At 35.4% G+C, this 11,979-nt stretch overlaps 2 protein-coding genes and 1 long non-coding RNA gene across 4 annotated transcripts; 2 read left to right on the top strand and 1 right to left on the bottom strand.

Annotated features, from left to right (window-relative positions):
- The first annotated feature begins 33 nt into the window (after positions 1–33).
- Positions 34–1,813, top strand: LOC147873890 (uncharacterized). Of its 2 annotated transcripts, XM_087348589.1 has the most exons (3): positions 34–313; positions 748–844; positions 1,502–1,545. In XM_087348589.1, exons 1-2 carry the CDS (start codon positions 161–163, stop codon positions 823–825), a joined length of 231 nt encoding a protein of 76 aa, XP_087204715.1. In that variant the 5' UTR covers positions 34–160; the 3' UTR covers positions 826–844; positions 1,502–1,545. The 2 variants fall into 2 exon arrangements, with proteins under 2 accessions (XP_087204715.1, XP_087204714.1); XM_087348588.1 differs by lacking the exon at positions 748–844 and having other exon boundaries at positions 1,502–1,813.
- LOC110830743 (molecular chaperone MKKS) lies at positions 1,548–5,036 on the top strand. The gene is made up of 3 exons (XM_022066011.2): positions 1,548–2,699; positions 3,462–3,572; positions 4,592–5,036. The coding sequence occupies exons 1-3, from the start codon at positions 1,548–1,550 to the stop codon at positions 5,012–5,014; spliced, it is 1,686 nt and encodes a 561-aa protein (XP_021921703.1). The 3' UTR covers positions 5,015–5,036.
- On the bottom strand, positions 1,792–7,108 carry LOC147873889 (uncharacterized). The gene is made up of 2 exons (XR_015535108.1): positions 6,300–7,108; positions 1,792–4,889 (listed from the first exon to the last, which is right to left on the bottom strand). It is a non-coding gene; the product is annotated as an uncharacterized LOC147873889 (long non-coding RNA).
- Positions 7,109–11,979: the final 4,871 nt, after the last annotated feature.

The raw sequence follows: 11,979 nt of genomic DNA, 5'->3' as shown, positions 1-11,979 counted from the left end.
AAATTTTCCTTTGTTCAGTGATATGAGGGACATTTCATGTGTCACCTTGAAATTTAATTAGTGCTTGGGTTCGATCTATCGTGTTCCGTGGTGGAGAAGTGTGATATAGACCAATGTTTACCAGTATTCAGTATGCAACTTTGATGTTAAAATTGTTGTAATGTCTGGAAAGGTCAGAGCTTTTTTCTCTCGAAATGCAGTGACAATTGTAATGGTTCCAGCTTTAATTGTAATACATTGGGGGTGGTATAAACTTCAAGACTTTGAAGTTTTCGTGAAGAAAGAAGAAAAGAAAGAATTACCTATTGTTATAGTAAGTTTCTAAAAAGTTTTTCAACATTCTGCTTGTGTTCTTTTCGTTTATACTACTGGTGTCGTAATGCTACGAAAGTACACCTCGAGGAGAAGTAAGACTTGAGGTTCTCTCACCCTACTGCCGTTTGTGATTGTGAACGTAGCATCGCTACGATCATGAGAATCATTTTGACCTGCTGGTTTAGCAAGTCTCGCTTGGACAGGAAGGCAACCAGGGGTCCTCTTCCCCCCCCCCTTTTTTTAACTTAATTACGAAATCAAAGCTCAGATTTCGATACGTTTTAATGGTTTTAATTTAGACAATGGACGTAGGCCAAAAGAGCAGTTTTACACATTATAATGCACCATCTATAGAAACTTCCAAGCTTATATTAAAAAGCTTGTTTTGGTTATTTATGTTGTAAGAAACCCCAAATTCTTTTATTGTTGCAGGGTGCTCGATACTTGAAAAATGCACTAGAAGAGAAGGTGCAGTCTTTAAGAGAAAGTTACTCGTCTAGAGAAGAATAACGTTAAGATTTTAGTTAATGTAAGTTGATTAGGTTCTTAAGAATCTTCATATAATACAGATTAAGAAATATATTTTGTCTGAAAAATTGTTGATAACAAAAATTTAACTACATCAGATCTAAAACCGAGACCTGATATGGTAAAAGATAATTGTTTTTATCAGAATTATCTCCTGTATCTGTACTTAATAAGAAGTATATGTGCACATTTACAATTATTTTCTAATAAAGTCACATATTTCAATTGAGATATTTATGGATGGTGGAAAAATGTTTGAGGAATCAAAACTGAATGTTCAGTAATTGTGAACTTTTGGGCACAATTTTCCCCAGTGGAATGCCATATTCAAATTCCACATGAGATTTTGCCTGGTACAAAATTTTGACAGTTGAGTACATACATTGTACATCATCTTCTGTGATACACAATCATGACCTGTGGCATGTGTACATCAAATGCATGGTTCTTTCCAGGTATTAAAATTTTAAAATGAATTTGTACTATGTCACAAGGGGTTGGGCCCTTTTGATTTCACTACATTCCGTACTTTTTATATTTATTATTCCAGCTGTGTATACTTAATGCTTGTCTTTCAGGACAGCCTTTGCAATGATATGAAATTCATTACTTCTCTCCTTACTAGCACACCTTGACACTAAAACTGCTTTCCTTACAGAGCTCAAGAGTTGTATCACACCTCGCAGGACCAGCAACTGAAGAAAATGGCATCCACCAATGTTTCTGTAGTTCTGCAGCCATTAGACAGCTCTGACTTCATCTCTACGCTTCGTTCATTTCACAGAATATTGCTGTCATGTGTTGGACCAGAAGGTGGAATCAAAATCCTTGTATCAGGAGCTGGCTATACAACCTTCACTTCTTCATCATCTAGATTACTAAATAATATTACACTGGCAAACCCAATATGTCTGTTTGTAAATCAGATAATGAAATCACAAATAAATGCTCATCATGATCATGGCCTGTATACAGGCATTTTAATTACATCTCTATTAGAAAAAGTTTTATCACATCATACTGGACTTCGTGTTCCCAAAGCAGCTAGTATAATAGAACACTTGAATTCCATATTGACAGGCTTATTTGATTTGAGCTGTATAAAACTGAAAGTAGACTTTAGCACAGTTAAGCAACTTTTACCATTGGTAAAATCTATTCTGTCATCAAAACCAGCATGTGGATTAAGACGAGTTGATGTCCAAGATTTACAGTTGAACATTGTGAAAGGATTTCTTCAAACCACTGGCCAAACAATGGGAGATGTTATTGTGGAATGTACCGAAGCCTCTGAAATAAAAAGTCATGTATTCCCAGGAATTCTTTACCAGATAAATTATGATGACATATCAACAATCTTGCATCAGAAATGTAATAAAAATGGCTCTATGTCTTTGATCTTGTTTAATATCATGCTGACAGGTGAAGGAAATTCAAAAATTTCAGAGAATAGGAGCATTAAATTGGAAGGACCTCAAGATGACATTTGTTTTGTAGATGAGGCACTAAAACTATTTGAACAAATTGTAGAGTTGGATGTTGATATTATTGCTTGTCAGAAATTGGTGCATCCGACCCTGTATCTTTACCTGCGGAGAAAAGGAATATTGTTATTGGATCGCATGGGTACGGAGTTGACACATGCACTGGAGAAATTATCAGGAGCAACACCTATTTCTAGCATTGGGCACTGTCCACGAGATCCAGATTGCCTGCGTTCATTACTTGGTACTATAGAGGTACTAAGACTGGTGGTTCAGGGACAGAAGTTCTATGTCTCATTGGAGAAAGCTGGTAGTAACATATCAACTCTGATTGCTCATGCACCTAACGAGGAGGCTGCCATGGAACTGAAGGTGAAAAACTAGTGTGCATGGGTATGCATGCGCATGAGAATGTGTGTATGTTCAAACAATGTATGAGTACAGAATTAAAGTCTCGTGTATATTTTATGTCATAAAGTTTTTATTATTTAATTGTTTTCCGAATGATTATCTTATGTCGGCAGAATAACTCTAGTTTGAACACTGATTAAAAGCATATCCTTTAAGCTAAACTGTTTCAATGTTGTGTTATGAATTTACATTATCTAAGCAATGCATTAATAACACAGGTTTTTTTCTAGATTGAAAGCCTGCAATTGAAAAGTTTACTTTAAAATGTTTACCTGGAACGTCTTGTTTTCAAAGGTGGTGTAAAAATTTATTTGAATGTCTTCAGAATAAGAGTTAGTACAGTTTTTATGGAACCTTCTATTTAAATGACAAGTTCAGTGTGCATGTTACTAAAAAAAGGGAGGGAAGTAATTTAATTCTCTCTGAACATTTGGTCCTTATGTCAGTAATCAAGGACGATTAGAAGTTGAGAAGCTGGGCTTGCCTTTCTTTTGACACTGTTAGCCAGTGAAAGCTCAACGAAAACCTCATTGTCATCTGGTTTCGGCCCCATTATTGATTCTTAGTGTTTCGTACACCTTTTGCACTACATACATTGTAATAATGGAACTGACAGATCAATGAGATTTTTAAATTGAGTGTAATAAGTTAAGATATCACTCATTTTATACTTAGAATAGATAATTTTTAATATATCTACAATAACTGGTTTATGTGCTTTAGGTTGTAATAAAGCAATCCCTGAGTGCTCTTCGCTGTTTAATGGTGTGTCCTGCTGTAGTGCCTGGAGCAGGGTGTTTGGAAACTTCCCTTGCCATCAGACTGCAGAATCAGGTACACCTAGAACTGATTCTAAGAGTTGTAAAATTACTATCATAAATCATGAAACCCTGGTTTTTATACATTGGTAAAATATAGATGAAATTAGAATACTAAATTTGGGGGAAACTATTATGCCATTGGCATGTGGAAAAATTATTGTGTGTGTCATTACGTCTTTTAATTTTTCAGAAGACTTAATAATGATACACGTGCACATGCACACACATGATCAGTAATAATTTTGCAACTTGTTTTGTGCTTATTTGAATTATAGTCTCTAACTTTTAACTGAAAGCATAAATACTAGAAACAAAGTGCATAAGAAAATGTTTGAACACACAATATTTTAAGCAAGTGGTCAACTTATAGTATTTCATAAGAAGGAACTTGATAATTCATACAAGTCAGAGTAGTGATATCTATGAAGTTACCATGATCCAGACATGTAGCTGTGATGGGAAGATGAACTGTATACAGTTTGGTGGGGAAACTTGTTTGAAAGTCTTGGAAGTCTGAGGAAAGTGGAAGATGTTACGAGGGTGGATCTTGGGGAGATAAATTGTGATGCTGAGATGTAAACGAACTGACTCAAGAGTGTCCAGTGGCAGACTTTGGTATCAGCAGCAATAACCTTTAGTTTCTATTGTCATATAGTTGGGAACATTATATTATATTAATAATTGTCAACCAACTTCCAAGTACTAGTTTTTTCAGCATAAAATTACGATATTAATGTAAATGTAGACCCTAATGTCTTCTTATTCACTCCATGGATAAGGCAATTTGCCTGTTCTATTTTCACAATATATCTCACCATCTTTTCTTTGGCCCTCTGAAGTCTGTTTCCTGAATTGCAGACTAATGTAAGAAGTGAAATGAGCATTGTTCCAGTTCTGCATTAGCCTCATTTTGGGTTTTCATGTTGGTCTCTTTCTGTTCAAAACCTGGTTACCCTACTATGTAGACATGCTAATTTCACTAAAACAAGTTTTCTTTACCAACATATTTTAATGCACAGTTTCTCATTCCAGGCAGTACGTGAGTTTGACAGGTACAGCTGCACTAGAAGTCAACTAGAATCATATGTGTCATGGCTGCAGATAGCTCTTCTTTCAGCAGCAGGTTTCAAAACAGATTCCTGTCTGTTAACAGTAGACACAGTGTTTGGTCATGCATGGAAGCCCAACACAGAGACTTGTTGTTGTGGTTTGGTTTCAATGCAGATGGTGCGCGATGGAAGTGGGAAGTGGATAGAAGTGTTCAACAATCATGGAATCTTGTTGTTGCAAGATTTTACTGTGTTATCATCCTTATCTTCAGTTCCTCTTACTGTGAAAGAAGAAGCTGTTGTAGACTTATATCATAGTAAATACAGTGCTGTGAAATTGTCTCTAGAGAGCTGTGTAAACTTGTTGGGTATAGGAATGATTGTGTACAAAGCACTTAATGATTAATAACACTGTATATTTACATGTTTTTGAGAAGTACATAATTTAGTTACAGCAGCAGAATTGGAGTCCAGAACATACCTTGATCCCTTCCTGTCTTCATACCACTTGTAACAACTGAACACATTGATGATGTGGCTTATTTTTGGGGAGTTCTGGTTCAGTCCAAAGCTTAAGACATGTGACTGGTATATTTTATTGTTGGAGGATGGAATCCCCCCCCCCACACACACACACATACTTAAAATATGAATATTGGTGTAATGGATTGTGGTTTTCTGGGTTATGATACTACATCATCTTTTAGGCAACAAAGTTCTCCTAAAACATTAGTAATCACCTACAAGATTACATGGCATCATAACTGAGAAGAATGCAAACAAAATTTTTACTGCTGTGAATGTTCCAGATCTCGCATCCTGTTGTAATATTCTTTAAATGGATAAATATGTATTATAGCAATTTCTTTATGCCAACATTCGTTGTAGTGGCAAAAAATTCTTTAAAAAGAATAAGCATCGGTAAATTAGCAACTTTCGGTCCTTCATATTAAGCGTGCATATTATTTTGTAGACCATTTATTGTATAAGGTTCTTAATTGATTTACTTACTCAGTGAAGCTGAATCCTTCCTGAGAATTTAACAGTCGCTAAGCCACTCAAGAAGTTCCCAACAATTTATGGAACCCGGAGGTTCATTACCGTGTTCACTAGAGTCCACCACTAGCCCCTATCCTGAGACAGATGAATCCAACCCATATCATGCCATCCTATTTCTCTAAAATCCATTTTAATACTATCCTCCCACCTATCTCTAGGTCTTTTCAGCAGTCTCTTTCCTTCTGATTTGCCCACCAAAACTCTGTATGCATTCCTCCTCTCTCCCATGCGGCCTACGCAAAGTGACCGTCTCATCCTCCTTGACTTGTTCCGTCCAGTTATATTTGGCGAGGAGTAAAACTTCTCCTCATTATGCAACTTGCCTCCTAGTAATTCATCCTTCTTACAATTAGGTCCACATATTCTCCTCATCACCATTTTCAAACATCCCCACTCTATGTTCCTCCCTCAGTGTCACAAACCAAGTTTCACACCCATGCAAAAATACAAGTAATATTATAGTCATGTATATTCTATCTTAAATTTTGATTTGTTACTGTTACTCCCAAATATCTGAACTTTGCCACAGTTTCAAAGGATCCATTAGCTATTTTTATGTTGTACATTCTAGTGATGAGACATCAGCATAAACCTAGTTTTCTCTGTGTTTAAATATAGACAAACCTCCTTACTTGCATCAGTTAGAGCTGTGATTTTCTTTATGGTGTTTATGTGTTCCCTCAATAAATTTCCATCTTCAGCACAGACCAGAAGCTGGTGTGTCCCATTTAATTTCAGTTCCATCTGGGTTTTCTTGGACCTTTCTAATGCAAAGTTGCAAATCAGTGGTGATAAAGCATCTCCTTGTTTTAGACTATTTTGAATAGGAAACGTGCCAGACATATGTTACCTATATGGACTTTACTAAAGGTTCTGTTTAAACACACTTTAATAAGCCTAACTAGTTTCATTAATGGCCTGCTGAGAAAAACCTCAAGACAGTCTCCAGGCCACGATTTGAACCCAGGTCTTCCTGAATACAAAGAAGAAACTAACCATTCAGCTGTGATCTGGCAGCAAACACTATCTTTTTCAATTAAAATTTTTTCTTGTTATTTTATTTAGAGAAGCCATCCCGTATAATACTAGTTTCCCTTTGAATGAGGAATCAGTACTTTACAACAGGTGTACATGTATGAAAAGTGTGACAGAAACAATTCCATTTTAGTCCATTTATATAGAGTATAATATATTATCACCTGTTGTAGAAAAAGGTAATTGGAGTTGCATTCCAACAGGAGCACTGGAAATTTTAATATTCGTTTTCTGTGGTGTGAAGGATTTAATTTAACTCCCAAATTTATTTGGTTCATTTAGTATAAAATGAAGTATTAAAAAACAGCAGGATACGAGATTTAAGGTTCTCACACAGTGAAGATGTCCAGGGTGTTCGTCTCGGTTGTAATATTGTGTGGACTTAGTCGCATGCTATTTAAGGCTACCATACCTGCCAGGGTTCCACTTTGAACTGTAGCGCCAAGAAGATGAAGAAGAAGAAGAAGAAGAAGAATACCTGTCTGAAAGCTTGCTCCGCTACTGTACATTCCTCCAAGATAGTATCCACCTATTAGTCTACTTGACATCACTGTGGACAGAAGTATGTCCAACATGCGAATGATGTTCATCGGAAGTGTTCAAATTCATGGCTAATACATTTTGCAATTGTTAGGGTCCAAGCAGTTAACCGAGAGTAATGTGTGGTACTGATTATAAATTTGACTGATCATTTGAATAAAAAATGTAATACTGCATGTAGTTATACTTTGTGGATGGGAATGTAGTTTGATTAAAGTATTCTATTACTACACTTCTTTGCCATGGGTTAAAGAGAAATATTTTTCGTATATTGGCTATTCTGTTTCAAACGTTTTGTGGATCGTTTGGTCGATTCGAGATACCAACTACTCAATAAAGAATATCCGCATTCATATTCCTACTCCAGTAAGAGAAGCACTCATTCCAATTTCGTTGAGGAAGGTCCATGACTTCTAATCAGGGCTATGTTTTTGTATAAACTGTGTTTGGCGGTGTACTGACCGTGATCTATGGTACTGAATGCAACTTCTTACGCAGAATACATCGGAATTTCTGAATGCATACTCTAAAAGCATCATTGTAAAAAGCACTTCGCGTAAGAAGCGTGGAGGCTGATTTCTTTTCTCGCGAGAGAGTGATTGAGGACCTCTGACACCTACCAATGCAATTAAAGACAATAACAAATTTTCGGACAGAGGCCGCACGATGTAAGTGTAAACAACATAATACATAGTGAATTGATTGGGTTTAAACTGCATGTAAATTAATTAGTTGTTCCACGTGATGATCGCCATCTGTCTTGCTAGTAATAGTGAAGATCTAGATAAAGTTATGAGGACGCTTGAGCGAAGGGGCCATCTGATGTTACAACCAATGTAGTAGGTGCAGAGGCAGATATCAGACCATATATGGTGAAATACAACTTTGTGAAATATTACATTTGATTTGGTTTTTTACAGCTCAGAATGCCTTTGCATCAGGATGAAGATGGACAGCATTTCTAAAATGGCAAAGAATTCATTCCTGTAGCTTTCCTTCATAGTGGTTCCCTTGTCAAGGTACATCCACATGTAGAAGGAAGAGAATGCCTCCAGATGTAGAGTAGCTGTGAATATACTGAAGTAAGTACTCATACAAAGCCAGTAATTGGTTTTTCTGCAGCTTGGGTTTAGGACAAGAGGACCAACAGTTCTTCACCATAAAAATCCAGCATGTTATGTAATGACTGAGGTTTATCATAGTTTCCTCCAGATGCTGGGATAGTACCTTACAAATGACCACTTCCTTTGTCATCATCCTATCATTCAAAGCTGTCTAGTCTAACCTGCTGACAGTATTGTTAACCAAAAATAAAATAAATTAACAGATGAACAATGGCCTGAAGCATATAAATAATTTCCTTCCTCTGGAAAAAGAGGTCAACCTTCAGTATATTGCACCAACTTAATTAGGTATAGTGTGTCTAATACATTTTGTTTTGTTGCCTACAGATGCAGCAACAGTGACTGAAGCGGCAGATAGCATATGAAATGGTATTATGGAGATACATGGTATATTTGAACAGCAGCAAGTGTGGGTGGCTTTAGGCCTCACATTGTAAATGATAATGAATTAAATCACATGCAGTCTTACAAATAGATCATTCTGTATTGAAAGTTCCAACTGCAGCTTTATTTAAAAAGAGAAATAAATTAATTAGATGTAAAGTACTTAAAATAATTTGAGCCGGGATAGCTCAGTCAGTATAGTGACTAGCTACGGGCTGGACGACCGGGGTTCGATCCCCGACGAGGGCAGAGGATTTTTCCTCTAGCCTCTGCGTCCAGACCGGCTCTGGGGCCCACCCAGCCTCCTCTACAATGGGTACCGGGGTCCTTTCCCGGGGGTAAAGCCGGCCGGGGCGTGATGCTGACCACTCACCCCCATCTAGTGCTGAGGTCAAGGAAGAGAGGAGCTATACCTCCACTCACCCCAAACGCCTACATGGCGTATAGTGGGACAAACTTTACTTTACTTTTACTTAAAATAATTTAAACATGGCAACAGATAAGCTACATAGTAAGAAACTGAACATAGATCAGTACAATGTTATTTTGATAATCAGAATCATCACAGGATATGACATGACAACACACTTCTGTTAATGAAAACTTGTATTTGTAGGAAGAAAATGTAAAGGAACATGCTGAACACATTTTGCTGGTATATAATTTTTTGTATGAAATTCTTATAGTAGTTTCGTTTTATGTTCATTGTGAATAAACAATTTTATCAGATTCTGATGTTCTGTTCCTAGTGTGCAAATTCAGAGACATTAACAATAATTTTGTTGTACTTTCACAATTTTTCACTTAAGAATTAAATTACAAATTAGTTTTTGCAGTGTGCTATAATGAAATTTTTGAGTTTGAACTTGTAGAAAATACACACTAAACATGTTAGTGGTGGAAAACATTTCACTGCTCTCGTGCAGTAATGCAATGCTGGTTAGGAAAATGTATAGTATATCTGAATGTTATCATGCATAGAAATAAAATACTTGAAATGGACCCATAATAATTTGAGATCTGTACAAACTACCAGTTAATACATGAAATTAAAATTTCACTTTATTATCATTTTTAAAAAGATTACATTTTTCAGAATGTTCATTTTCCGCATTAGTACTATTAACAGTAACATTATAAGCACATGGTTTTTGCCACAATCGGGTGAAGGCCATGCATTTATGACTAATCATAAATCTGAGCATAATACATAATTTGTATAAATGTACCCAGACCAAAATTTTGTTTGATTCAGGTCTCATGTTTGTACTACCGTATATGAGAGTTACGTAAATACTTATAATGAAGGTGGCCCGGTAGACAAGTTATGATGTGTGCATGCGTGGCCCCCCTATTCCTGAGTAGAGAACATTGGTATTTAATACAAAGATATTTCTCACATGACTTTGTTGCTTTCTGCTCCTCTGCAGTTTGTAGTATCAATGTTCATTTATTTGTCTTGTTATTGTTTTATAATTTCAGTGGTATACAGAATTACATATATTTAGAACAAGTAGAGTTTTTGGTCAGCTAGTAGTGCAGCACGTGACTTTCAGGCCACATACGACACAGGGACTTTACTCTCGCATACAGTACCTCAAGCTTTTAACAATGATAGGTATTTTTCATACTTCAACAAACAATAATGAAAGGTACTTGAAGCAAGATTTACTTTCTAGAAGGCACATTACATTTTAATCATTCCTAGTAGGTGGTTTTACAAGATTTGTCTCCATATTTTCTTTAAAATATTTGTGTGTATTCCTGATATCAAGACATATTTTTCTATAGGAAGTCAGCTTTTATATATATTTGTGCATGATGCATTTTGTTATTAAGCTTGCACATTAATCTGTTTGCTTACTAGTAGCTGTATAAGTTCCTGTACTTGCATATTTAGTCATGCTTGCTAATGTATCTACGAAAGGAATTTTACAAAGCAGTATGAATTCAAGTCCCATGAAGATTTGTACTTATGCCAATTAATTTCAAATGTAAGTTATCACAAATCTGCTAGCATATTCATTGGATTTTGCATGAAAATCCACCTGTGTTTTTGTCACCAAATGTAGCCAGTAAGCCACATTGGCAACAAACGTGAATCATGTTTACTTGTATGACAGTGTATCAGGTGATACTTTTAATTGTGGAAATGTGTTGTTAAAACAAACTTAAAACTAAATAAATGTCTAATTCCTATTTGCTCAACAGTTCTACACACTATTTATTCACTCATTAATACCCATAACATTGCTTGCTTGTTTTCAAACTTGGGCGAGTGAGAAATTTATGAAATAATGTCCTAGATCTAGTTCAGAATTTGGGAAATCAATTTTTCACCCCACATTAACATGAGTGATATATAATTCTTATAGTGTCTTCATCCCATTCAAAATTCAGCTTCTGAAAATGAGGAAATGTTGAACTACATCTTATGAGTCAGATGAAAGCATAGGTTAGAAAAAATAAAGAAGTTTCAGTTATCTTGAGTGAGAAAATAATTGTGGCCTGTTTTAATGTTTTAAATGTTTGGTATCATGTATATTTTTAACATAAGAGGAGGAGAACAACAGTTGCTTTGCACACAACACTGAAAATATCCTCTTCTAATTACATACAGCTTGTATTACATAGGTTCATCTGATGAATGAGAAACTTTGAATGCCAAAACATGTTGTAAACATAATGAAATCAACACGAAGGATATTAGTGACTTAGATGGTTATTTTGATTGTAATACGTTATGTTAAAGTTCTGTATAATTTTCAATTTAATTTACCAACAGTACAGATAAATCATTTTGAATTCATACTGTGAAAAATTCTTCCTCTTGTATTATCTATAAAATATTTAGCCATTGCTCTACCAAGTTACCAGAGACAATAGTTTGTATGTTTTAAGTATACTTTTTTGTTCACAAGAATAACAAGGTTCTGAAAATGGGATTCACATACTTGCATTTAAAATATATAATGTTATAGTCTCATATTGTATAATGTTGTGATTTGCAAGTTACATCGTGATAAAATGTTTCTTTTGAATTAGAAACTTTTAAAATCATGTGTGCAGAATTACCAAAGAACCTCTTTGTATTAAATTAGATACCATTATGAACTGTAAATATTGAAACTGAACACAACAAATTTAAAATGGTCAGTTATTAAATCAGCAAACTTGATACCTGTTACATTGATAGTTCTATCATGCCATCTGGAATGTTCAGTCATTC

This window comes from Zootermopsis nevadensis, unplaced genomic scaffold (assembly GCF_977971745.1).
Source record: "Zootermopsis nevadensis isolate Lab colony 2312 unplaced genomic scaffold, Znev_1.0 Znev_ptg000013l, whole genome shotgun sequence".
In the NCBI taxonomy this organism is placed as follows: Eukaryota; Metazoa; Arthropoda; class Insecta; order Blattodea; family Termopsidae; genus Zootermopsis; species Zootermopsis nevadensis.
The sequence above is the reverse complement of the archived record's forward strand: the minus strand, read 5'-3'. Positions and strand labels throughout refer to the sequence as shown.